The sequence below is a fragment of the Dichotomopilus funicola genome (genome assembly GCF_033296635.1).
Source record: "Dichotomopilus funicola strain CBS 141.50 unplaced genomic scaffold C8A04scaffold_3, whole genome shotgun sequence".
Lineage (NCBI taxonomy): Eukaryota > Fungi > Ascomycota > Sordariomycetes > Sordariales > Chaetomiaceae > Dichotomopilus > Dichotomopilus funicola.
The window spans coordinates 723,971-749,322 of record NW_026944024.1 but is presented as its reverse complement, the minus strand read 5'-3'; the positions used below and the strand labels follow the sequence as shown (position 1 = coordinate 749,322).

Here is a 25,352-nt window from a genome sequence, read left to right as displayed (position 1 = left end):
ACGTTATAGGCACTTCCTACCTGAGTTAATAACTTTAAATTGTTAGCGGGCAGCTTTGGGACTAGGGCCTCGACCAGAATCTTTAACTTTGTTAAACAACAACACAATTAAACGTGTAAAAGTTGCTGGGGAGGAGTTCGTAGAGGAGGCTTAATTCCTATTTTCCGGTACTATAAATGAGTCGGACTTTCAGTGATTTATCGAATGGATGCTGTCGTAATTAAAGAGTTAAAGACACCATGATGACCGGGACCATTAATTATCAAAGAACGAACCACCTGCAAACATGGATCTAACTCTCCCTAGTTATAAATTGTACGGTATAATTACAGTGTCATGACCCAACGGACCGCGCCCAGACATCAGTCTGCTGCACGTCCATTTACTCTCCCGGCTTTAACTATTTCTGCCGTGCCTTTTTCACCTTCGCCCTCCAACCCATTTCCCCCACGCTCTACGACCGGGAGTAACGCTCATTTCGTCAAGTTAGATGCCGTGCCGTGCAAGTCGCCCTTGCGCTGCGTGTGTGGTGCGTTGTCGACGGTTTGATGCCGAGCCGATCTATTCTACTTACTGCCCGCCAGCGGTGTCGTTTTAGCCATCCACCGCGTGCCTTCAATTACAATTCTTAAATTGACTCTACATAGTAGGGTGGACCCCAATTCCGACCTCGCGTCTCACGGCATCTGACCTCATCCACCCGTTTGCTTTGCTTGACTATACCAAGGCGACATGGACGAAGAGGAGCCGCGATCGGTCTCAGTCGACCGCGAGCAAGACCCCCTTTCCGTGAAGCGCGTCGCTTCCGATGAACCAAGTAGCAGCAGCGCCTCTGAGAGCAAAAGGATCAAGGTTTCTCACAACGGGCCGGCAAAACCGGACCTTCAATCTCAGCCCGTCCTCGAGAGGGTCCCATTCCCAGAGAAGGTATGTTTGGACCTTGGAATGCTAGGGCGCTTTCTAACTGTTATGAAGCCTGCCGTTTTGGAAGAAAGGAACGGCGAGATCCAATTTCGAGTTGTCAACAACGATGGCGAGAGACATAGCATGATAATCCTTACGGGGCTTAAATGTCTGTTTCAAAAGCAACTCCCGAAAATGCCGAAGGATTACATCGCACGGCTGGTCTACGACCGCACTCATTTGTCTATAGCCATCGTCAAAACACCACTGGAGGTCATTGGCGGAATCACATACCGAGAGTTCCGGGACCGCAAGTTTGCCGAAATCGTTTTTTGTGCCGTCTCATCTGATCAGCAAGTCAGAGGGTACGGAGCGCATCTGATGGCCCATTTGAAGGATTACGTCAAAGCCACCGGCCCGGTGATGCACTTTCTCACCTATGCCGACAACTATGCGACTGGATACTTCCAGAAGCAGGGCTTTTCCAAGGAAGTAAACCTCGACAAGTCTCTCTGGATGGGCTACATCAAAGACTATGAAGGAGGGACGCTGATGCAATGCTCCATGCTTCCTCGGATCCGGTATCTCGAGGCTGGTCGGATGCTTCTTAAGCAAAAGGAAACTGTGCTCGCCAAGATACGCAACCTCAGCAAGAGCCATATCATCCATCCACCCCCTCCACAATGGGCCAACGGTACGATCACTGTCATAGATCCGCTCTCCATCCCTGCTATCCGGGCAACAGGTTGGTCTCCGGATATGGATGCGTTAGCACGGGCGCCGCGCCGTGGACCTCACTTCAACGAACTCCGGCGTTTTCTGTACGAAATCCAGAACCACAAACAGGCATGGCCTTTCCTCAATCCTGTCAACAAAGAGGAGGTCCCGGAATACTACGACACCATTACTTCGCCAATGGATTTGTCAACGATGGAGGAGAAGTTGGAGCGCGATCTCTATCCTACCCCGGGAGATTTAGTCGCTGACATGAAGCTGATTTTCAACAACTGCCGTCAATATAATGAGGCATCAACGGTATACTTTAAGTGTGCGAACAAGCTGGAGAAGCACATGTGGACTCTAATTAAGGAAGTGCCTGAGTGGTATGACTTGCTTGAAGAATGACATGGAGCAGCCCATATGAAGGGAGGTCAAGTGACTTCTGGATTTTCTGCCTTTTGCCCTTGATTTTTTTTTCTTTTTCTTCCCCTTTTTCCTTTCCTTTTTTTCTTTGTTTTTGGTGTTGGAGCATTTGGCAGTGGTTCCCCACACAAATCGAAGTGCATTTTGTGTACCAGGATCTTAAGAGCGTATTAGAACTATCTTAGGACGATCGAACGAGTACGGTAAACTTGAGAAATAATTGGAAAGAGGAAAGGGGCTGTTCCCGTCTACCTATTTCCTATTTATGTTGAGGGGCTTTCGGTCCCGCGGCAACGCGGGTCTTGATTTGAACGGTATCATGAGAACCTGGAAGAGCAGGGTTGTTTGAAGTCGGTTAGAACTTCCGAATAGGTACCCACCTGTGAGACCTAGAAAGTCAAGACAAAAACCCTTTCAGTGCCGTTAAGGAGCTGGCCTTGCTTCCAGGCAGGTTCCATAGATGTCAAGACATTCTATCGGGGTTATGCATTCATGAAGTTCCGCCCCCAAACCAGTTTCCGTTCGTTGCCTTCGATGGTGCCCCACAGCACCTTTTCGCCGCGTTACATGTCCCCCACCTTTATCGGGAAACCCGACCGTCGTGTGCCAACTGTCTTGAACTCTTAGCAATTTCCTCGACGGATGTTCGCCTAGCGTCTTCACCCATCTGGAACACGCGCGCAACGCCACTGACGATATCACATTTCGCCTACCATGTCCCGACGACCACCGAACCCCGCTGCTGAGCGGGCGGCACAGAATCAACAGACGATCAAGAACCTCCTGAAATTAGAGCCTAACAAGGTGTGCGCCGACTGCAAGCGCAACAAGCGTACGTTTTTCACCGCCACCAACCCCCTTTCAATAGTGAATACTAACGTTGCGGTTGTCAGACCCGCGATGGGCGAGTTGGAACCTAGGCGTCTTTGTCTGCATTCGCTGTTCAGGCATCCACCGTGGAATGGGTACCCATATCAGCCGAGTCAAGTCTGTTGACCTCGATGCCTGGACCGACGAGCAATTACAGAGCATCCTCAACTGGGGCAACGCGCGGGCGAACAAATACTGGGAAGCAAAATTGGCCGCCAACCACGTACCGTCTGAAGCCAAAATCGAGAACTTTATTCGCACGAAGTACGAGCTAAAAAGATGGGTTATGGAAGGGCCGATGCCGGATCCTGCAACACTCGATGCAGACGGCGACGATGACGTACCGTTGAGCGTTGTTAAGGAGAAGCAAAACGTGGAACGTCGGGAGTCGGTTCGCAAGGCATCGGTCGGCCGGTCGGCAGCCCCCCAAGCAGATTTGATCGGAGGAGACCCGGTTGCGGCCCCAGCACCGGCACCGCTAAGGGCCAGCAATACGGGGCCGACGGCTATGCAGGTACCCGCCAAGTCCGGGCCTGCTCCGCCCAAGTCAACAAGTACAAAAGACTCGCTTCTGGGACTTGATTTTATGGGGGCCCCAGCCGCTGCGCCGCCGCGTCCGGCGAGCACCACCGGCACGCCCAGCAGCGGCCAGTCACGCCCTGATCTGAAGCAGTCTATCCTTTCTCTCTATGCGACCGCTCCCCGACCGCAACCCCAGCCTGCAGCGCAGCATACCTCCCATGGCTCTTCGGGATCTCTTAGTGGTCTCTCTTCTCCTACCGGCATGAGTCAGGTGCAGAGCTCAGGGGCTGGGCTCAACGACGCATTCAGCAACCTGAGCTTTGGTAATGCGCCATCCCCCAAGCCGGCTCCGGTTGATGTGTTTTCCAGTCTTGGCTCCTTCGGATCACCGCGCCCAACACAGCAGTCAAGCAATAATGCATTTTCGGGTCTCAGCGGTGGCGGTTTCTTCGACTCCAAGCCCGCGCCCCCCAAGCAGTCCAGCGGTGGTTCCTCTGGCTGGGGGTCAAGCGCTTCCCCTCCTGCCTCTGCTAAACCCGCAGCCGCGCCCCCTTCCTCTGCTCTAGGTGACCTTTTCGATTTCTCAACGACGTCCCCGCCGGCCCCAGCCCCCCAACCCGCCCTCGCCTCCACGACGAACACAACCTCACCCTCCGTCTTCAACCTCACAGCAAGCCAGTCCAAGGCCAGCTCCCCTCCCACCGCAACCACCGGTGCTTCCGGCCCACTCGGCGGCGGTAGCAGCTGGGGCGGTGCCGACGTTTGGGGTGGCAACGCGTGGGCGACACCCAGCGCCGAAGCACCCAAACCAGTGCTCGAGACGCCAAAGCCGGCGGCACCGTCCGGCGGTGATATGGGCTGGGCGGCTCTTGCGAACCAGCCTATCGTGCCCGGCGCGTCGGGCGGGTTTGCCCCGCAGGTGGCGGCGGACGAGGAGTTTGGCGGGTGGACTAGTAGCACGACGCCGGCGGGGAATAAGAGCGGTGGTAACAACGCGTCGAAGCCCGGGGGTGGGTTTGGAGGGGGTGATGATTTGTTTTCGAATGTGTGGCAGTGAGCGGGTGCTATTATGATCTGGGCGGGATAGTTTACGAGGGCGGCGCATTATGGTATCTGAGTTGAGGAGTGGAATACTTAAGGGGGGCGAGGGAAGGGGGGGGGTATACCGTTGTGCAGGCGGAGTATTAGACGGTGGCAAGACAAAAGAAAGCCGACGACTCGGGTTGCTTATACCGTGGTAGACTCGGTCAGCGGCCGAAATATCACACCCATCACTTACAATGCTGTTGTTGAAAAAGATGTAACTCAAACATCCAGTATTATAATTTCCCATAAAGTTGTTGGGTATGAACCCCAAAATCGAAAAGCCACCCAAACGCCCTGCTATGTCGCCAAGCCTAAGCCAAAACCCAACCCCGGGCCCTTCCCATACCCTCGATGACCCTAGTACGAGGACAGCAAGGAGTCTGTCACCACGCTGCGTGACTGGTATATCCTAGCCTCCATCTCGTCACCCATTTCCAACTTCTTCCGTTACCCCCCCCCTCATCACCGCCCGCTGCGGCCCCAGGTTGTTTCCGTCTAGTGTACCCATCTCCACGTCTCTTCGATCCCGGCGCGTCGCATAACTAGAAGAACAAATGATACGTGTAGTACAACACTAGCACAATGCCGATGATGATACCCGACAGTTTGAAGATGGCGACCTTGTTCCCGGATGCGGCCATGCGGCCGAGACGGCCGGCGGAGCCCTTGAGTTGGGTGCCCATTGAGGAGAAGGTTTCGTTCTGTGTGGATATGCTAACGTTAGCGTCACATCTTTGGATTTTTTTTTCTTTCTCCTCTGCGTCCAAATTTGGTGTCGCAGGGCAACGAAGCAGCAGGAACTATCCGGGGGCCCAAGAAAGCGTTAGGTCTGAAGTGGGGCGACGTACGTTCTGGTCGATCAGCTGGTGGTTGCTCGCAGAGTCGTAGATATCGATGGTCACGCCGCGGAGGGCGGAGACCTTGGCGGAGAGCTCGTCGAGACGAGCGTTGTTTTGGCGCTCGCGCTCGTAGGCTTCTGACATTTTGGCGGTGTGTCTTCGTTTGTCTCTCCTTTTCCTCTTGTTGATGTTCCTCGTTTGCCTCGTTGGGCCGGGTAGAAGAGCGCTTTCAACTACGGCCCTGGCCCGGGGGGTATATTCATTCAAGAGATTCCGGATTGTGGGAGCCGATTGTCGAGGGATCCGATTTGGGCTTGGGGGGTCGGTGTGGTTTGCGCCCTCGAACGTGCTCGCGACGGGCTTGGGTTAGGGTGTTCGGTTGGTTCCGATCAACGATCAGCAGCCGCAAGGAACACTGTTTCAGATTGAAAGGACCGGTTGCGTTGTTCGGGGTTGAAGAGACCGAGTGTGTTAGTCGGACAAGATCGGCAGCGTTTTTTGGAAAGATGCGCACGAGTCGAGCTACGTGTAGATGTGCGTTTGCTAGAGTCTCGGAGTAGTTGTTTCGTTGGAAGTTGTGGCGGGCCGCATACGCCGCCGAGGCCGCAAACCGTAAAAGGGGCCCTGTCTTGGTGCCCATGCGTGCCATGCCGCTGTGATCAGGGGACCTGTGGCTTGGCAGCAAATCAGCTCAGCCACAGTATGGCGCGGCTATTAACTCCGAGCCCGGCATGATGTCAGCTACAAGCAGGGGTTGTGGCGGGGGAAGAGACAGGCGGGAGAAAGATCATCGTGCGGGAACAACAGCTAAACTCAGGTACATGTCGAGAACTTAGCTGCCTAGGTGGCTAGCTAAGGCCCTATAATTGTTTGTAAAGCGAAAGCCCAGACGCACAACGGAAACTTCGCGTTGAACTTCCTGCACACCTTAACTTTCAGGTTGTTCATTACTTGGAAAACGGTTGCCAGGGGCCTTGTGACTTTGCTGCGGGGAAACTCCGTTGCTACCACCTGAACCCTCACAGCCGCCACCAAGACGCGCGGCGGGCATCAGTCCACGCTCTTTATCTCGTGGTGGGAAGCCACCCGTTTACAATTTTGATTTATTCTATACCCCGGCTTGACGATAGATTCAAACTCCGCGTATCCCGCCATTCCGCCACCCGTCGCAAGCTCGGGCGTGCGAACATAACGTTCAACGAGTTTACGACCTTCCGCAGCACCCAAACGCAGACGGATACCCCATGCTTGTACCCCACATTCTCCTTAATCCTTCGACGCTCGCCGAGTTTCTGCCTCCAGCTGTCCACTTCTCACTGCGCAACCCGCAAAACTTTCCAACCTCCAATTTTTTGATCTCAGCGCTTCGCGACCTCCGTACTTAATTACCCCGGGTTCCCGCGCTGTCTTATCGCGCATAGTATTATCCCGCAGCAGCCATGGGCATCAATAACCCCCTTCCGTCGTCTATGGCGTGTAAGTGTATCCCCAGCCGTCCCGCGCTGCTGATCTACCCGAGCGGGCGACCATAGCCTGCCTTGCGATTTTCTGACACGGTTCGCACAGCGGAATGCAAAAAGTGCGGCAAAATTCTCTCCTCCTTTATCGATCCCCGACAAGCCTTCGGCCCCGAGAAAGTGATCCCGCCATCCGTCTTGGCCAATGCCAAGGTAGGCAGAGTCTCCTTTGAACTCGATTCCCTCCTAGCTTTCCGACATACCTTTCCCAATCTTTCCTCTCGCGGAGCTAACTTTTCCCCGCTACAATAGGGCCTTGCGATCCTCACAGTTATCAAAGCCGGTTTCCTCGGATCGGCCCGTTTCGGTAGCGGCCTGGTCGTAGCGCGGTTGCCAGACGGGACATGGAGCGCACCGACCGCCATTGCGACGGGCGGCGCTGGGTTCGGTGGGCAAATCGGTTTCGAGTTGACCGATTTCGTCTTCATTCTCAACGACGCGAGCGCCGTGAAGACCTTTTCGCAGGCCGGCTCGCTTACACTTGGTGGCAACGTGTCGATTGCGGCTGGGCCCGTTGGCCGCAACGCCGAGGCTGCTGGTGCTGCGTCGCTACGCAGTGTCGCCGGTATCTTCAGCTACTCCAAGACGAAGGGCTTGTTCGCGGGCGTGTCGTTAGAAGGTTCGGCTATCATCGAGCGCAAGGACGCTAACGCCAAGCTGTACGGGCGACAAGTCTCGGCGCGCGAGCTACTCAGCGGCGCCGAGCGGCCGCCTCCGCAAGCAGCGCCGCTGCTCAGCATCCTCAACTCGCGCATTTTTAGGGGCAACGGCGGGGGGGCTGCGACAGACGACCGCATGTACAATGACATTCCGGTCTACGACGACAACCGGGACAATGTGGTGTGGGGGAATCAGACCGGGCCCGGGTACGGCGAGGGCCAACCCCGCGACCACTACGGCGCTCCTGGTGGACAGGGTCACGACGAATTCGGCCGACCCCAGCGCTCGGCGACATGGCAGGATGATGTGTACGATCAACAACCCAGAAGCTTTGGGCAGCAATCCAGGTCGAATACCTTCCAAGATACCGGGTACGCAGCTGGCGCTGCGGCTGCGGCGGCGACGGAAAAGAAGTCAGGGCCCGCTCGGCCGGCCGCACCCAAGCCGAACTATGCAAGTAAGGAGGCACTGATCAAGAAGAACGAGGCCGTCGCCTTGTTCACGTTTGAGGCGGACCAGCCGGGCGATCTTGGGTTCCAAAAGGGGGATATTATTACCGTACTTAAGAAGACAGAAAGTGATAACGACTGGTGGTATGTTCAGTCTCCACGCCCCTCTCCGCATTGGAATGCTCCTTAGGGAGAGAAAATAAGTTTGAGAACTCTAGCTAACTTGCTTTCCAGGACGGGTATGATTGGAACCAAACACGGGATATTCCCCAGCAACTACGTGAAGATGAAGGAGTAGGAACACATATGGTCGACATCCATGAGGAAGGCAGAGCTCAACAGGGGACAACCACGGGCCGAGCAGTTAACTTTGCACTGTGGCGGCCTTGTCCTCCTGGCGGCGAGATTGTTATCTGGAGGGGTGGGAACAGCAGAGAAAGGGTGTTCTTTCTCAGTCCCGCTGACTTTGCATTTGAGGTTTCCCCTGATTTCCCGTATGGCGTTGGGCGAGACATGGCGTTTGTTCCCTTTCCCGTATTCTTCATATTATCTTTGCTTTACCCTGAATGGCGATCTTTCAAGATAAACCCATTGAGGTTAGCGATAGCCAAATTGCAACCGGAGATACCTAGCACAACGTACCACATTTCCCAACGGAGGGATACCCTTCGCCCCGTCTCATCGTTATCCTTCGAACCCTGGGACATGTACACACGACGTTAGGCAGGAAGGGGAGCTTGGGCTGAGCGGGGGTTGGCAAGGTTGGCTCGCCAGACACGGTGTGTATGTGCCCCCATGCGGTGGGGTTCTGATTCCATTTAGTGGAAAAAGAAAAAGAACAGCCGGACGGCTGCCCTGTGTGAGTCGATGCTCCTCCCCGAGGGGGCGAGCAGTGTTTTTGACTGAGGGTGCTTGCAGGAGGGGGAAAGGGGGAAAAGGGGGACGTCGCCACTGTTCTCGCTGCACGGTGCTTCCTGCAGAAGGGGAGCACCTTGGAGTCTCCTCTTCGGTCCCGACAAACTGGTACGCTATCTGAGATTTTCAAAGGCATGACCAACGGAATCAGTGGTTTGAGGCACTAACGCAGTTGGAATTTTGGTACCTGTCCTGTTGGAACCCAACGTGGCCGTGGGGTGAGGGGTTCTTCCTGATGTCATCTGCAGGTGAAGGTGAAGTGGTGAAGTCGATAGATCCTAGTTTTGTGCGCGGAGAAGAGGGGGGAGAATTGGCCTGGATTCCCTGAGGCATAGCCGTGTTGGAAATGGTGTATATCTTTGGTGTTCTTCCACCGAATCCTTAGTCAGTCCCGGCGAGATTCCCTGTTTATTCTTGGGTGAAAAGGTTGTGTTTTGAGATCTGTACCAATTCAAGATGTGCAATTACACTCAGGTATGTGCTTTCCCCCCAGTGATCTAGTACGTCCTCACCTAACATAAGTAGCGAGAATATTCTTGTGGCCACTTCCGCTGGATCGCAACCCTCTGGTGTGCCAAGTACTGAAATACCCATGCGAGATGTACGCCGAATATCACACATTTCGAAGACAGGTATGTGACATCCCGCCCGTGAGTGGTGGTGAGGGAGGGATCTGATGAAATCCTTTCCTAACGGTAATCCATATAGACCGGACGAGGTTTGTGGGGAGTGCAAATCCAAGGAGACTCCGGCTTGGGAATATTTGATTCAGAGGCCGAAGAACCCGGATGGTGGAGGCGCAGGAGACGGCGGCGGTTCATCTACAGCTGCTGCTTGAAAGGGATAGATATTTAGAGTGCTGAGATGTGAAGTAGCAGGCAAGCAATCACTTTACACCACTTACCTTGGTTGCCTCTTGGTCATCATCTTAAACCTTGGGTGGGCGAGTGGAGACCACTTGGTCTTAACTCCGGTTGGACCCGGCTTATTAGAGCCGACACAATCAACACCCCGACTGGGTTGGTGGCGGCCCCAGATCGTGCATAGTTTCCGAATCTCGAACCAATATGTCGTTGTGGCATTTTGCAACAGGCGGGATGGAGAATGGTCTCTAAGCAACGCCATACTGCCCCCACCGAAGACCCCCACGTTTCTCCGGAGATAACCCCGCTTCCCTAATCTGGCCACATCTGGCTCGTGATTGGTTGTCATTAACCCAAGGACCCACCGTGGTCGAGAACATCAGACAGTTGGACAGTTAGGAGAGCCTCCGTTCGCTAAAACTTATTGATGTAAATCTGGTATGGTTTTTGATTCTCGACCCGAGTGTATTTGGCGTCGTCCGAATAATTCAACGAACTAATCTTCATCTCCGAGAGAACAAGTGTGCCTATGAGAGTTGCGGTGAATGTTGAAGGGCCTACCTGATGCACCGAGGACCCCTTCTTGCTCCAACAATATCAACGCAATCACGTGCAACTCGCAGGTCTTAACTCTCCTACCTATCAATCTTCTTGTCCCGCTCCCCGTTGTTTAGGTCTCGCTTCGAAGTTGTTGGCCCGTAACCCCTCTTTTTACTCTCGCCATCCTAGTAAGTCACCGCTCTTCAGTTGGTTCTAGTGTGCGAACATTCCTCTGTTGGCCCAAGATTAGCTTTTTTTCATCAGCCCGAAGTCTGATTCTTCACCGGTCAGTTCTTTTCTCGTTGCGTTTATTGTTCGTCGCCACTTCCTCTCACTTGCGGACTCCACCTCTCCCTACCCCCACACCTATGCCCTTGCTTACACGATGGAAGGCATTAGCGCTCGCAAGCAGCGCCGCAAGAGGGTCATCACTGACGCGGTACAATTAGCCCTTGAGAAGGAAGCCGTTGTTGCCTTGGAGCGATTTCTCGAGAACCCCGGCTTTTGTAAGAGACGGACGGACGTTGAGAGGCGGATGGTGATACGCACAGCCCAGTTCCGGTACAAACATTGCCCCAAACTCAGCCTAGGTGCCGCGATTGCTATCAGCGGGTCGTATGATATTACAGAGTTTCAGGGGCTCCAGCGAATTCTAGCTTCTGATGATACGGACTCCGAGGAACAGCGCAAGCTGAAAGAAAAGCGAATCGCTGACTTAAACGGCCGTTGTTTTTTGGACTCGAATCGCTGGCTGGCATATGCTAAGCATCTCCAGGGAGAACCAGAGCTTTTAGTCCTTGCGAGCCTGGGTATACGATCTCGATGTTTTCACCGCCGCCACATGCTAACTCTGGAATAGAATTTGCTTGGGCGTACTCCAACGAATGCCTTCCCGGTGTTATCCAACATCTTCTTGAGATTACTTCTCAATACACCCCGGGACTTAGTTCTGGAATTTGCCAGAAAGGCGCCTTTGAAGAGTTGTTAAACTACAGCGACCATATCGAAACGCAAAGCCCGACGCCCGTGTTCATCGAACCGGTGTCATCCACATCTCCAACTTCCCGGGTCGGGATCGAGGCGGATAAATCACCTCTAAAACGAGCCAAGACTACTCACCACCAATCCCCTCGAAATACCGGTGAGAAACGTTCTATCCCCGATAGATTGGGAGACTAACATCGCCCTAGACACTATGCTTGTCCCAATCAATGCGGATGGTGGTCAGATGACAGTCGTCCCAGGCCAACACGCTCAACTAGAGCTCACGAATTCGGCATCCGGCTCCCCACACGACACACCTTCCGCTCCACCAGCTTACGCCCACAGTCTGCAGCCACGATCCACCCCACTAGCGTACCTTCAATCACCCAGTGGAGCATATTCTCAGGTGCCAGGGCGTCTCCGTGCTGGCGATAACCATCCAACATCTCACCCAATTTCCCAAATTCCCAATCTTTCTGTGACTATCAGCTTGGGCGGTGAAGTCCCTGCTAACACGAAAGCTGTCCACGGTGCCATAACCTCTTCTGGTTCCCATTTTGGTGTAGTTAAAACGGGGTTGACCCCCGTAATTTGGAACAGTAGACACCAAGATGGCGAGACACAATGGGATAGCAAGCAAGGCTACCCAACACCGCAGCTCCAGCTCGCCATGAGATGGACAATATCGGACACGGCACCATCAGTCATGTTTGCCTTGAAGGGTAATATCAACGGGTTGAAAGATCTTTTTCTTCGAGGGCTGGGGTCTCCCAGAGACGTCAGCTATTCTCGGGGCTTTAGTTTGCTGAGAGTAAGGACGATCCCTGGATTTCCTTACTTCCCCTTTTTTCCCCCTCCTCCTTTCTTTGTCTCTTTCTTCCTTTTACTTTTTACTGCCCACTACCATTTCCGAAATCCATGAATCTGATCGTGCTAGTGGGCTCTTTACGGCCGGCAACACGAAACCGTAGGTTTCTTACTCGACCAAGGAGCAGGCGTGGATGAAGAGTAAGTGTATCAGAGGACAATTTCAGCCTCCATTATTAATGATGGGATGGACTAATAGCTTGATTGTGTCTCGTTAGATCATACCAGAATGTGTTTGACTTCTGGCTCCGGAGAAGATGGAGCGATGCCGAGTTCCCGACCATTCGCCGCGTCGCGGATTACCCTGACAGAGACTGGATCGCCGAACAACACTTCTCCCCCATTCACCATATTGTGTTTCTCCTCTCTAACAAGACCATCAAGGAGGAGCTCAAACACAATCCAGACGCCGTCCACATCACGGACGCCCAGGGACGTACGGCGCTGAATTGGGCTACTGCCCGAGCGCAACTAGACGACATGAGGGTCCTAATCGCTCACGGTTCTAATGTCGACACGATGGACGCCGACGGCCGCACCCCCATGCTACACGCAGTCGATAGTGGCAACGATGAGGCGGTCCGAGTGTTACTCACGGCTGGCGCCGACCCCAATCCCACACTCCCAGCCGGTTTCTTCCGTAGTAGTCCCCTCACTGCGGCCTGCTTTGGCAGAAGAGCGGGGATGGTGAAACTGCTCCTCCAGGCCGGTGCGAAGATAGACGCGGTAAACCCAGAGGGCCGGACGGCACTACATGCGGCAGCTACCACGCAGAGCGCTGAATGCGCGAGTGTCCTGCTCAAGGCAGGTGCTAGTCCGGAGGACGTCTCGAAGAATGGGAAAACACCGCTTTCGACAGCAATTATGAACAACAGCCATGCCGTCCTGGAGGTCTTTTCCGAATGGTATCATACCAGTGGCAGTGTTGTCAGAACCCCGCAGTTGCTGCTGGTGATTGCGGAGCACGCAGACATTGAGACTATGGCGATAGTCGAGTCGTCTGTTCCAATCAAACACTCTCTTGTCGCAGACATGGACAATTTCACCACCGGCAGGGCACTCCTTGTACAGCGTGGAGACCATAGTGAGGAGTTGGGGCTTGCCTTCGAGAGAATGTTGTCATGCGTTATGAGGAGCGACGAAAGCGAGCTTGGCCACTTGGACTACTTTTTTGAGAACAGTGAGAACCGTGCGAGTGCTTTCACACCTGGAGGTTAGTCGGTATGCCAGGTAGTCTTGGAAAGAAAGACCAGGTCAGAACGCTTGGCTGTGTGTACTTGCAGTTGTGACCTTTGAAACTGAATCGGGATTATATTGACTGTCATCACTTTTAGCAGCCGAATAGGGGGGTGGGATATGACTTCCCTTCTATAATGAGTCAGGTACCCCCCAAAAGTTTAGCGAAGCTGAATTTTGTGTTTGAGTCCCCCATGGTGGCGTTCCGTCCAGAGAAGGGCTGTGGTTGTGAGACAGTACGGTACATTGTTGAGATTCTAAAATTGGAGCAGCAAGAGTGTGAGGTAAAAGTAGACGCTAGACAGCTGACATCTACCTGGAAACACAGCCAAGGGGGGTGGGACCAGGGGGACGGAAACTCACCAGCCGCATCTCCCAACCAACAGCTTATGCACGAGTAGGACGTGTAAGGCGGGGTTCATTTAAGAGGGTAGACATGTCAACAGGAGACACCCTCTACCGAACCTCAGTTATTCGAAGCCCCAAAACCGCGTGTAGATCCTAAACGGTGCATAATCCGCTCTCTCTAGCCATCATGGCGTCTTCTGCTCAAGACTCGTTGACCCCCTACGTTTTTCTCATGAGACATGGTAAGTCTGACCACGATATCCATCCTATGCTAAGTTATCAACCTCTTGAAACAATGTGACCTCTTTTGATACTTTGGCTTCCTGTTGCAATTTTTGAGTTTTCCTCTACACTACTCTCTTCAATATTTGCGTTACCTCCGCCTAATATAGTCCCACAAACACAGGAGAAACCGAATGGTCTAAAGCCGGCCGCCAAACCGGCAACAGCGACATCTCCCTCACCCCCGAAGGCGCCGCGCAAGTCATCGCCACATCGAAAGTGCTAATCGGCCCAGGAAAACTCCTCGACCCCTCCCGTTTAACACATGTGTTTGTCAGCCCGCGAGTGAGAGCTAGAGAGACGTTTCAGCTCCTGTTCCGCCAACTTTGTCTTCTTCGAACACGGCTTCCCAGCGGGGACGAGGAGAAGAGGGTGGCAGTGTTACATACACGGAGGACTTGACGGAATGGGACTATGGCCAGTACGAGGGGCTGACTGGAGCGGAGGTAAGGAGGTTGAGGAGGGAAAAGGGGCTTGATAGGGAAAGGGAATGGGATATCTTGAGGGATGGGTGTGAGGGGGGAGAGTAAGTGCTCGTAGGGTTTGTTATGACGTATAATAACCTGCCTACTAACCTCTTTTATTTCACCCAAATCCGTACAAAATCCGTGATGGATTTTCGCTAACTTGTCCGATGCGGAAGGACACTGGACCAAGTCATGGAGCGTATAGACCGGCTCATCAAAACGATCAAAGATATCCAACGTCCATATATCAAAGGACAGAAGCCAGCTAATGTGATGTTGGCAAGTTATACGCACCCCTTACTTGCCCTCCCGGTTAACCCTATTTCCCGACGCCGTCTACCTCTAAGCTCTACTTAGTAAGCCACAGCTAATCCTCAAGCATAAAACCCCAGGTCTCGCACGGCCTCTTCCTCCGCTGTTTCATAGCTCGCTGGCTAGGTCTTCCTGTCAAGTTCTACCGCAAGATGATGCTGGCCCCAGGGGAAGTTGTCGTGTTGAGGTACCGTTTTATTTATTACCCCGCTTCATCCCTTGATTTACTTCCGGGTTCCCTGGGACTGCCCCTGAATGTATGATTTGAATGTACCCATTTCGCCCTGCCTTGCCCCCATTCCGTGAAGATAGAAATCGAGCTGACCTTGTCTCGGGACGGACGCATCAGTTACCGGCACACCGACATTGATAGCCCTGCCTTCTATGCTGGCCTGGCGCCAACTGCCGTTTAACGGGTTAAATAAAGAAGAAATAGGGGAGAATATTCGTAGCACTAATTAGCAAGGTTGACTGCTGTTGAAATATCAGACTATGATGATATCCTGAGTGCTAGCTTCGAAACAGCTTGTTCATGATTGTCAACAATTCTTCCGTCCCATTACCGCACTTGTACCGTTACCACATTAGGTGTACATGTATTCCATTTCGCAGGAACTGTGTTTAGGGTGATATATTCATTATCAAAGCGTTCTTTTGCGTCCTTGGTAGTTCACCCAACAAGGCAACTACCACCGATACTTGTACACAATCCCATCTGGACGTTCTACAAGATACAAGCCCAGCCTTCTTTACCACTTTGTCTTCCCAAACCCACACGCTCCTCACCACCGTAATCACATCTACGACCTATGCATTGCAGGCCAACGACACAGGTACGTGGCACAAGAACACCCATTCCACAAAGGTAAAAACGACAAGATAAATAACAAGTTTTGACCAAACCCAAAACATGGGCGGCCTTTGCGTGTTTCTTTGTTTTTTTTATGCCATCAAAACAGAACGTTGTGGGGGAATCTCTATGATACTAAAAGGTAATACGAGCCGAGATTTAATTAAAGCTCGTCGTGCGAGTCGGGCTCGTCATCCTCGCCAGAGCCGCCAGAGTACAGCTTGCTGGTAATGGGGTAGGCCACGTTGCTGAGCTTCTCTTTCTGCTCCTCGAAGTCCTCGGCGTTGGCGGTGGCGGCTAAATTCAAGTCAGCATCTTGTCGGTCGTAGTTAAAAAGGGGGTTGTGGGAAAGCTTACCGTTCTCCTCAAGCCAGTCCTGAGCCTCCTTAACAGCGTCAAGGATGGTCTCCTTGTCATCCTCGGAGATCTTGCTTCCAAGACCCTCCTCATCGTTGACCTGGTTCTTAAGGCTGAAGGCGTAGTTCTCCAGGCCGTTACGGGCCTCAATACGCTCACGGGTGGCCTTGTCCTCCTCGGCGTACTTCTCGGCCTCGGCAACCATGCGGTCAATCTCCTCCTGGGTAAGGCGGCCCTTGTCATTAGTGATGGTGATGGACTCGCCCTTGCCAGTGCCCTTGTCGTGGGCAGAAACCTTGAGGATTCCGTTGGCGTCAAGCTCGAAGGAGACCTCGATCTGGGGGACACCACGAGGGGCAGGGGGGATGCCGGTAAGCTCGAACTTGCCGAGGATGTTGTTGTCCTTGGTCATGGAGCGCTCACCCTCGTAGACCTGGATCAGGACCACGGGCTGGTTGTCGGCGGCAGTGGAGAAAATCTGGCTCTTGCGAGTGGGAATAGGGGTGTTACGGGGGATAAGCTTGGTCATAACGCCACCAGTGGTCTCAATACCAAGGGTAAGCGGGTTGACATCCATGAGGACGATCTCCTCAGTGCCCTCTTCGCCGCTCAACACACCGGCCTGGACGGCGGCACCGAAAGCGACAGCCTCATCGGGGTTGATACCCTTGCTGGCCGGCTTGCCGAAGAACTCCTCAATGAGGGTCTGGACCTTGGGGATACGAGTGGAGCCACCAACGAGCACAATATCGTCAACCTCGCTCTTGGAGACCTTGGCATCCTTGAGGACCTGCTCGACAGGCTTCAGGGTCTTCTTGAAAAGATCGCCGTTGAGCTCCTCGAACTTGGCGCGGGTAAGGGTCTCAGAGAAGTCGGTGCCCTGGAAGAAGGCCTCGATCTCGATACGGGTGGACATCTGGCTCGAGAGAGTACGCTTCGCCTTCTCGGCCTCACGCTTGAGCTTGCCCATGGCCTTGGCGTCGGTGGTGACGTCGACACTGTGCTTCTTGTTGAAGGTCTTGGCGAAGTGGTTGATAATACGCTGGTCGAAATCCTCACCACCGAGGTGGGTATCACCGGCGGTAGCCAGAACCTCGAAAACACCCTGGTCGATCGACAGGAGCGAGACATCGAAAGTACCGCCACCAAGGTCGTAGACGATGATCTGGCGCTCGCCCTGGGTCTTGTCCAGGCCGTAGGCGATAGCGGCAGCGGTGGGCTCGTTGACGATACGGAGAACGTTAAGGCCCGCAATCATACCGGCATCCTTGGTAGCCTGGCGCTGGTTGTCGTTGAAGTAGGCGGGGACGGTAACGACGGCGTGGGTGACCTTCTTGCCCAGGTACGCCTCGGCGGTCTCCTTCATCTGTGGGGTTGTTAGATCTTGTTTCCTCAAGGTGTTGCTCGGGTCAGAATCAACGCACCTTGCCCAAGACCATAGCCGAGATCTCCTCGGGGGTGAAGGTCTTCTCAGAGCCTCCAACCTCGACCTTGACAACCGGCTTCTCATCCTTGCTCACGACCTTGTAGGGGAAGTGCTTGATGTCGCTCTGGACGTCCTTCTCCGAGAACTTGCGGCCAATCAGGCGCTTGACATCGAAAACAGTGCGGAAGGGGTTGGCCGCGGCCTGGTTCTTGGCGGCGTCTCCAACGAGCCTTTCCTCATCGGTGAAAGCGACATAGGACGGGGTAATACGGTTGCCTGTCGCGGATGGTCAGTTACGCCCAGTTATGTTAAGTGCTTGTGGGATCAAAAACGCACCTTGGTCGTTGACGAGAATCTCCACCTTGCCCTTTTGCATCACACCAACACACCTAATGCTGCGTTAGCACTGTCCTCCTCCCAAACTGATTGTGATCCACTCGGCCGGATCTTGACACGGTGTCCGGATCCACTGTCGAGCTGGCCGACAGCCACGGTGTCGGAAATCGCAGTCGAGGTGAGAACTTACGAGTAGGTGGTGCCCAAATCCTGTTATCTAGTTAGCTCCTTGTCTTCCACATATCCAAGCTTGCCGGACGGGTGGGGATTGTACGCACAATACCAATGACGGTCCCGTACTCAGAGACATCGTCTGCCTTAACCTGCTGAACAAAGCCCAGCGAGAACAGAAGGGCAAAGAACCCAATGAAGCTCAGGCCTAGGGCCCAGCTCCGCGATCGACGCTCCATGTCGAAAGCTGTGGAGTGAAGTGAAAAATGAACAAGTTAAACCCTCTTTCGCAACTGCTTGCAGGCGGTGAGAGTGGGGGAAGAAACGAAGCCGGGAGAAAGAGTGGCAGTCGCGGGGTGCGCACTCTTCTCGAACCAATTCCTAGCCGAGCTCAAGGCTATCGGGAGGAATGAATAAAAGGGAAGCTGAGAACTCGAAGATTCCGGCCTCGTTCGAGTGAAGTGGTTGGTGAAACGGGAGTAGGAAATAAGAGCAGATGCGGCGTTGGCCTTTTGAATGTTGGTGTCCCTTAAATTTTTGGGGGAGTGCTGGGGGCGGAAGCAGAAACGGGAAATCTGTCCTTATCCTGGGCCTTGAAGCCACCTCGCGCGCTTCTGCACAGGCCTATTCGCCGCCTATGGATTGGGGCGACTGACTGGCTCCACCTACCCGGCTGGGGGGTATGTTGTGGTTCCATTTTGGGGAAGGTAGCAGGTACTTGTAGCCCTGCAGCACTAGCGGTTAATGTGCCCCTTCTGAAGGTCACACTACTTTTATTGTCCCATGGTGAGATCTCCTTAGCCGCTGATCGTGGAGAACAACACCTCACGCCTCCACTCCCTTGTTGGGGTTTCGTTCCTGGTCTTTGAACAGAGAGCGATTACATATGGAGTCTTTTCTTTTTCTTTTTCTTTATGAGTTGTGCTTTTAGCTAGTGTAGTATTGCGTCTTGTCACTCTTTTACCGCAGTAGGCCACAGGGAACACGGGGTTTACCAGTTCATCATGGATGGTGTGCTTTCAGACTTCGTCTACAAGGCATTTTCCAGTTGCTTCCATCCTGAGTCGTTTCCGCAAGGATTGGCAAACAACGAGGTGATGGCGGTGGGTTGTGCCCCGCAGATTCCCCCACAGCGCGGATGGTCTGTGGTGCCACACCCGGAAGCGGCGCCCAGACGCCATCAAACAGCAGCATTTGTCCCCCTGTTTGTGCCAGAGTGGCCTTTTGATAAACACACATTTCGGTCTTGAGTTTCCGCCTCTACTGCCGAATTGTTTCAGTTCTTCGACCGCTTGGCTCTTCAAAGCAAAACATAAGACAAGAGGACAACAGGAGAAAATAACACATGTCAAGTTCCCATTTTTGGATGTTCTCACTCAGCCGGCTTACGGTACCCCAAATTGACAGACCTGGAGGTAAGCTCGCTATGGCCAAAAAAAGCGGCAGACCAAGTCCCTGGATAACTAACTAACTTTGCTATAAAAGTGAAAAAAGACCAAAAAGAATAAACCAAAAAAAGCGAAAGAACACAAGAAAGAATAAATTTAGAAAGTGAAAAAAAGACAAAAAAGAGTAAATCAATCAAAATTTACCAAGATTTGATCGAATGTTAATGGATTAGGCTTGAGCTATCTGTTTGGGTGTGCCGCTTTTTTTGGCCACAGCGAGGTAAGGCACTGAAGTCCCGGGAATTCTATTGTGGAAATACAGAGCGCCTCCAACTTCCCCGCACTATTTCCCCCATACCTTGACCAGACCGGACGAAATATCCCGAAGAGCCTCAATTCTCGTGACCATCTTTATTCCAACAACCCAGCAGCCACCGTCTGCCCACCACTTCTCAACACCACCCGTTGCCCAGCTTCCAGCGGTACCTGCGACTCCAACTTGACCACCACCCTCGCTACCATCGCGGGCTTAACAATCTTAGGATTCTTCTTCGTCACCTTCCCCGATGTCTTGTCCAATATTGCTGGGATGACCTCGATCTTGCCAGCTTGGTTCAGTCGGCCCCGGTGAACCTCAACCGGCATGGGCATCAAAATGTCGAATGCGAGCGCTTTCAAGGTGAACGTGTCGGCCCGTGGAATCGGGTGGTTTGGATCGCAGATGATATCCCCATCTCTCACATGAATAGGATCGATCTGGCTGAGATGGAGCACGACGTTTTGGCCCGCTACTGCCCAGTCCACTGGGGCTTCGTTTGACAGGATCGACTTGACGTAGGCCTTTTCTCCACTCGGTTGGACGAGGAGTGCATCGCCCATCTGGAGAGAACCAGCTTCGACACGGCCAGAGACTGTAACGGGGCTTTGCATGGTGCGGTACACCTCGAAAACGGTCATGCGGAGTGGTTTGGACAGCGCCCTGGCGTTGGGCTCAGAGTTTTCGAGTTCTTGGATCAGGGTCGGGCCGTTGTACCATGATGCTGCTGGGTCGGACGATCTGTGGACCAAGTTGTCGCCATGGAGACCAGAGACTGGGACGAATGCGATGTTCTTTTGTTGGAAACCGGCGGTGGATAGGAACCCAGACATTTGGTCCCTGATTTCATTGAATCTCTCCTGCGACCAGGCGACGGTGTCCAGCTTGTTGACGGCGACGATGACGCGGGAGACTCCCATACTCCGGATCAGGAGCGAATGCTCTCGGGTTTGCCCTTTGAGCCCGGATTCGAAGGCGTCGATGCTAGCATCGATAACTAGGATTGCAAAATCGGCCTGACTTGCTCCGGCAATCATGTTGTAGATATACTCGGCGTGGCCTGGCGCGTCGAGGATCGTGAAGGCAGTATGCTCGGTCTCGAATCGCTTGGTGGCAATGTCCATCGTGATCCCCCGACTCCGTTCTTCTGGGCGTTGGTCAAGTACCCAGGCGAGACCGAATGATCCCTTACCCTCGGTTTTGGCCTCTTTATGAAGCTTGTCTACCGTGCGTTGGTCAACGACCTTGAGATCAAGAAGCAAACGGCCCATCATGGTGCTTTTCCCCGCATCCACATGCCCTACCACCACAAAACTGGCGTTCTTTTTTGGCTTGCTCTTCTCTAGCTCAGAGAGAACATCGAGGTTTCGGCTTTTCGGTAATGGGGTATCGTCGATCTTGAGTCCTTCCACCCCAGCGGCGACAGTGTCCGTGGACGCCGCGCCCTTCTTCTTGGGTTGGGCGGCAGCTGCCTTGGTTCCAGCTGTTTCGACTATTAGTGCTCATGTTAGCGCTGGCTCTTTTTCAAGAGCGAACCTTTAGTTTTAGCCTTCGCTTGAGCCGCAAGAACTATGTCATCCGGGCTGGGCTTGGCGAACGCGTCCCGAACAGACTGAGGTAAATTTGGGTACAAGACGACCACATCCTCGCACTCGTCAAGTTTGCGCTTGCGGACGTCGAACCAGTCCGTGGTTGAGAGGCTCGTCTTGGGTGGGTTCCCTTGGTTGTCCGCCCCGTAGCCGTACCCAAAGGCTTCCGATGGCCCTGTGGGAATTTGTAGCTCGCGAGTGACAGATGGCGGCCCACACAAGAGTTGCGCGAACGCAGATGGCTCGGCTACCACCTGTTGATAGTTTGGCTGGACCTCCGGCTGGAGCGCTTCGGACTGAAGCTTGGACGAGTCGGCATCGTGTTGTCGGTGACCTTCAACCCGTGGGGCGTTATGATGAGACTCAACCACGCCATGACTGGGAAACGTTGCCGGTTCGGAGGTCTCAAGACGTTTGCCGGGTGGTCCATTCAACGACTCGTTTTCTTTCCCACGCCTCCCATCCTCTACTGTGAGGCTTTCCACAACGGCTCGCGTTTGCTCCACCTTGTCGTTGATAACCTTTTTCTCTTCAGCTTTCTTCTTACGTGCGGCAGCAAGGGCCTGCAGCTTAGATAGCTTTGGTGGTGCTCCCGATCCTCCAAGGAGCCCACCTCTGGGCAACATCGGTGGGATAAAGGTGGTTTCGCGGCTTTTCGGAATGTTGCCCCACGGCATATCCTGGAACAGGAGGGCTATGGGAGGACTGGGGCGTGGGGAGGGAACTTCATAGGCTGGTAAGAATGGTGAGAGCTGAGAAGGTGCGGTCGGGTTTGTGAGAATAGCTGGGAGACCGTCGTCTGTCAGGTCCACGTCCTTCGCCGCCTAGGATGCCCGGATGCCAAGTTCGAGAGGAAACGCGGCCATGTTGGTGTCAGTGCATGGGAAATGAACTGACCTTTTGGTGGCGGCACAGCCGTCTTGGGTTGTTTTTTCTCTTTCACGGGCGGGTTGATGAATTTTGAGATCAGATAGGCGACTGACTTGTCGACATCGTAATAGTAGTGCCACAACGCCTCCTGTATCTGAGCGGTGGTGACCTTCGAAACTTCCACACCAAGAGCCGCCTGAACATCCGCAGTACCCTGGTTCATCAATGCTCGGTCCTCTGCACTGAGTTCGTCCTCCCCTTCTAAATATCCCTCATATTCTTCCACGGCATCCTCGTAGTCCAAATTTCGAATGTACTGATGGCGCGACATGGTCACGGATCGGTGTGGAGATGGCGGCCAAATGGTGAAGCTGGGTTGTGTGGTAAGACTTAAATAGAGGGAGGTAGGGAGGAGCTGAGGTGCGTTGACCCCGCCAGAACAGGCACAATCAAGAGCAGTGGGGCTTATTTATCAAAAAAAGACAGCCGTAGAATAGCCGCTGAACCTAAACACGCCAAACGAACCTTACTACCTACCTGCCTAATGAATTCATGAACCTACATGACAAGTTCAGCAGCTTGAGTCTAAGCCTGTTTTACCTCTACATTGATCATATTTTCCTTTGTGTCGTCATGTTTCTTTCAGTCTCGCCTCCTATATAGTCTGTGGGGTGTGTGAGGACGAGCCCCTCCTCGGCTGATGACCGGGATCTCATATCGTGATTTGTTGTTCTGTCCATCACATTGTCTAGTAGGTAGGGTGTTGATTGCATGTTTGGTCATATAACTGAAAAATTAATATTTATCACGGTATTCATTTGGAACAGTAGTCTTGAATGTGGGAAGAACACTCAAGTGTGTGAAAGCTTGAGCCTCATGCCCCACGTTTCTAAGCAGCGAGGTCGAAGCGTCAGCAAGTGCCAGGTTGACCCCACCATCCACAACCTCCAAAGTCTTGATTAGGCAAAGGCGGTGAAGAGCCAGAATCGCGGGGCAACCCATCAGTCGCCCGTTCTAGCCCAACCACAGCGCTCCCTGCGCCGGACTTAGATTCTGCCGTTGTCCGCCTAAAGCAAGCGGGTAGCGCCTCAATTTTTCGAGCTCCAGGGACCAGAAACAGTGCCTAGCTTGTCGAGCAAACCCCTGGTGCCTGTTCCACCGACACCGTAATTTGGGCGGCAACCTCAGAAGCTGCACTTTTCCTCCGACAAGCTTTGAAAACTGCACGAGATTCAAGACAGTCACGAAGATGGCGTTGAGTACGATCCCGCACGAAAGAGTCCCCGCCTTACGCGTGAAAGGAAGAGAAAGCTGACTTGTGAACCCCTTTAACTTAGACTTGGATTTGGCCAACGGTATGCAGCGAGACAGATTCGAACCGACCGGACGGCTTTGCTGACGAAACCAAAACTACAGCCTCCGTGATACAGGATGAGCAAGGACGGCCGTTTATTGTTGTCAGAGAGTCAGTTTACCTTTGACCTCGTAGCGTCACGAGGACCCGCCGCTGACCCCTCCCCCTAGCCAGGGCAAGAAGAAACGCCAGTATGGCAACGAAGCTGTCAAGTCCCATATCCTCGCCGCGCGCACCGTTGCGAATATCATCAAAACCTCATTAGGGCCGCGCGGCCTCGACAAGATCCTTATCTCCCCCGACGGCGACATTACGGTAACAAACGATGGTGCCACGATCTTGCAGCAGATGGAGGTTACGAACCACGTCGCCAAGTTGCTGGTCGAGCTGTCCAAGTCGCAGGATGACGAGATTGGTGACGGCACAACGGGCGTGGTTGTATTGGCCGGTGCTCTTCTCGAACAGGCCGCCGAGCTCATCGACAAAGGAATCCACCCTATCCGCATTGCCGACGGATACGACCAGGCCTGTGACATCGCCGTGGCAGAACTTGACAGAATTTCGGACGTGATCGAATTCAGCAAGGAGAAGACTGAGAACCTGGTCAAGGTTGCAAGGACAAGCTTGGGGAGCAAGATTGTGTCAAAAGCCCACGACCAGTTTGCCAACATCGCCGTCGACGCGGTTCTGTCTGTGGCTGACCTGGAACGAAAGGACGTGGACTTTGAGTTGATCAAGGTGGATGGTAAGATGGGTGGCGCGCTTGAAGACACTATCCTTGTGAAAGGTGTCATCGTCGACAAGGACTTCTCACACCCCCAGATGCCCTCTGAGGTCCGGGACGCCAAGATCGCTATCCTTACTTGCGCATTCGAACCGCCCAAGCCAAAGACGAAGCACAAACTTGAGATCAACAGCGTGGAGGAGTTTAAGAAGCTACAGACCTACGAGCGCGAGAAGTTTATCGAGATGATCCAGCAAATAAAGGATGCCGGCGCAAACCTGGCTATCTGCCAGTGGGGTTTCGATGACGAGGCCAACCACTTGCTTCTCCAGAACAACCTTCCAGCAGTAAGGTGGGTGGGCGGCCCAGAAATCGAGCTCATTGCGATCGCGACCAACGGCCGTATTGTTCCCCGATTCGAGGACCTAAAGCCCGAGAAGCTCGGGAAGGCGGGTATCGTCCGGGAGATGACGTTTGGCACCACAAGGGAGAAGATGCTTGTCATCGAGGAGTGTGCCAACACACGGGCCGTGACGGTCTTCGTCAGGGGAAGCAACAAGATGGTATGTGGTCATCCTAGATATTACGAAAGCCGCTAGTATGTCGTCTAACTAGCCCACTTAGATCATCGATGAAGCCAAACGCTCCATCCACGATGCGCTTTGCGTCGTCCGCAACCTCGTCCGCGACAACCGCGTCGTCTACGGTGGTGGTTCCGCCGAGATTGCCTGCAGCTTGGCCGTTGAGGATGCCGCCGTCAAGACGCCCGGCTTGGAGCAGTATGCTATGCGTGCCTTTGCTGAGGCCCTCGACGCCATCCCCATGGCGCTCGCTGAGAACAGCGGCCTTAACCCTATTGCCACGCTTGCAGAGGTGAAGAGCCAGCAGGTGAAGGACCCCGCCGGCCGTGGCCGTCTGGGTGTCGACTGCATGAGCCGCGGGTCGAACAATATGAAGGATGCCTTTGTCATTGACCCGCTTATTGGGAAGAAGCAGCAGCTCATGTTGGCTACTCAGCTATGCCGTATGGTTCTCAAGGTTAATAATGTCATCGTGTCTGGGTCGGGCGAGGACGATTTCTAGGGGACTAGATAGGTACGGGAAAAATGGAACCTGGGAGGTCAAGGTCTTGACTTCAGATAGATAGACGTATCTGACGTTGTTGATA

At 53.6% G+C, this 25,352-nt stretch overlaps 8 protein-coding genes across 8 annotated transcripts; 6 read left to right on the top strand and 2 right to left on the bottom strand.

The window, feature by feature from the left end:
* Positions 1–732: 732 nt before the first annotated feature.
* Positions 733–2,028, top strand: C8A04DRAFT_34171 (histone acetyltransferase; the record flags this gene model as incomplete). Its single annotated transcript, XM_062782737.1, has 2 exons — positions 733–927; positions 976–2,028. The coding sequence occupies 2 exons, from the start codon at positions 733–735 to the stop codon at positions 2,026–2,028; spliced, it is 1,248 nt and encodes a 415-aa protein (XP_062640838.1).
* A 732-nt stretch (positions 2,029–2,760) lies between these two features.
* Positions 2,761–4,495, top strand: C8A04DRAFT_34170 (uncharacterized protein; the record flags this gene model as incomplete). The annotated part of the gene is made up of 2 exons (XM_062782736.1): positions 2,761–2,878; positions 2,940–4,495. The coding sequence occupies 2 exons, from the start codon at positions 2,761–2,763 to the stop codon at positions 4,493–4,495; spliced, it is 1,674 nt and encodes a 557-aa protein (XP_062640837.1).
* A 571-nt stretch (positions 4,496–5,066) lies between these two features.
* C8A04DRAFT_24718 (uncharacterized protein) lies at positions 5,067–5,507 on the bottom strand (the record flags this gene model as incomplete). Its single annotated transcript, XM_062779277.1, has 2 exons — positions 5,067–5,225; positions 5,373–5,507. 2 exons carry the CDS (start codon positions 5,505–5,507, stop codon positions 5,067–5,069), a joined length of 294 nt encoding a protein of 97 aa, XP_062640836.1.
* Positions 5,508–6,802: 1,295 nt separating this feature from the next.
* On the top strand, positions 6,803–8,287 carry C8A04DRAFT_9140 (uncharacterized protein; the record flags this gene model as incomplete). The annotated part of the gene is made up of 4 exons (XM_062785369.1): positions 6,803–6,839; positions 6,930–7,033; positions 7,133–8,133; positions 8,224–8,287. 4 exons carry the CDS (start codon positions 6,803–6,805, stop codon positions 8,285–8,287), a joined length of 1,206 nt encoding a protein of 401 aa, XP_062640835.1.
* Positions 8,288–10,692: 2,405 nt separating this feature from the next.
* C8A04DRAFT_24716 (ankyrin repeat-containing domain protein) lies at positions 10,693–13,376 on the top strand (the record flags this gene model as incomplete). The annotated part of the gene is made up of 4 exons (XM_062779276.1): positions 10,693–11,116; positions 11,167–11,448; positions 11,498–11,663; positions 12,377–13,376. 4 exons carry the CDS (start codon positions 10,693–10,695, stop codon positions 13,374–13,376), a joined length of 1,872 nt encoding a protein of 623 aa, XP_062640834.1.
* A 553-nt stretch (positions 13,377–13,929) lies between these two features.
* C8A04DRAFT_24715 (Sedoheptulose 1,7-bisphosphatase-like protein) lies at positions 13,930–14,554 on the top strand (the record flags this gene model as incomplete). Its single annotated transcript, XM_062779275.1, has 3 exons — positions 13,930–13,984; positions 14,149–14,309; positions 14,378–14,554. 3 exons carry the CDS (start codon positions 13,930–13,932, stop codon positions 14,552–14,554), a joined length of 393 nt encoding a protein of 130 aa, XP_062640833.1.
* A 1,262-nt stretch (positions 14,555–15,816) lies between these two features.
* On the bottom strand, positions 15,817–22,437 carry C8A04DRAFT_34167 (putative glucose-regulated protein 78 of hsp70 family; the record flags this gene model as incomplete). Its single annotated transcript, XM_062782735.1, has 9 exons — positions 15,817–15,950; positions 16,011–17,376; positions 17,435–17,712; positions 17,773–17,825; positions 17,963–17,982; positions 18,051–18,190; positions 19,778–21,130; positions 21,184–21,969; positions 22,134–22,437. 9 exons carry the CDS (start codon positions 22,435–22,437, stop codon positions 15,817–15,819), a joined length of 4,434 nt encoding a protein of 1,477 aa, XP_062640832.1.
* Positions 22,438–23,355: 918 nt separating this feature from the next.
* C8A04DRAFT_24712 (chaperonin Cpn60/TCP-1 family) lies at positions 23,356–25,267 on the top strand (the record flags this gene model as incomplete). Its single annotated transcript, XM_062779274.1, has 5 exons — positions 23,356–23,365; positions 23,444–23,461; positions 23,523–23,571; positions 23,631–24,747; positions 24,809–25,267. 5 exons carry the CDS (start codon positions 23,356–23,358, stop codon positions 25,265–25,267), a joined length of 1,653 nt encoding a protein of 550 aa, XP_062640831.1.
* Between the last annotated feature and the right edge of the window lie 85 nt (positions 25,268–25,352).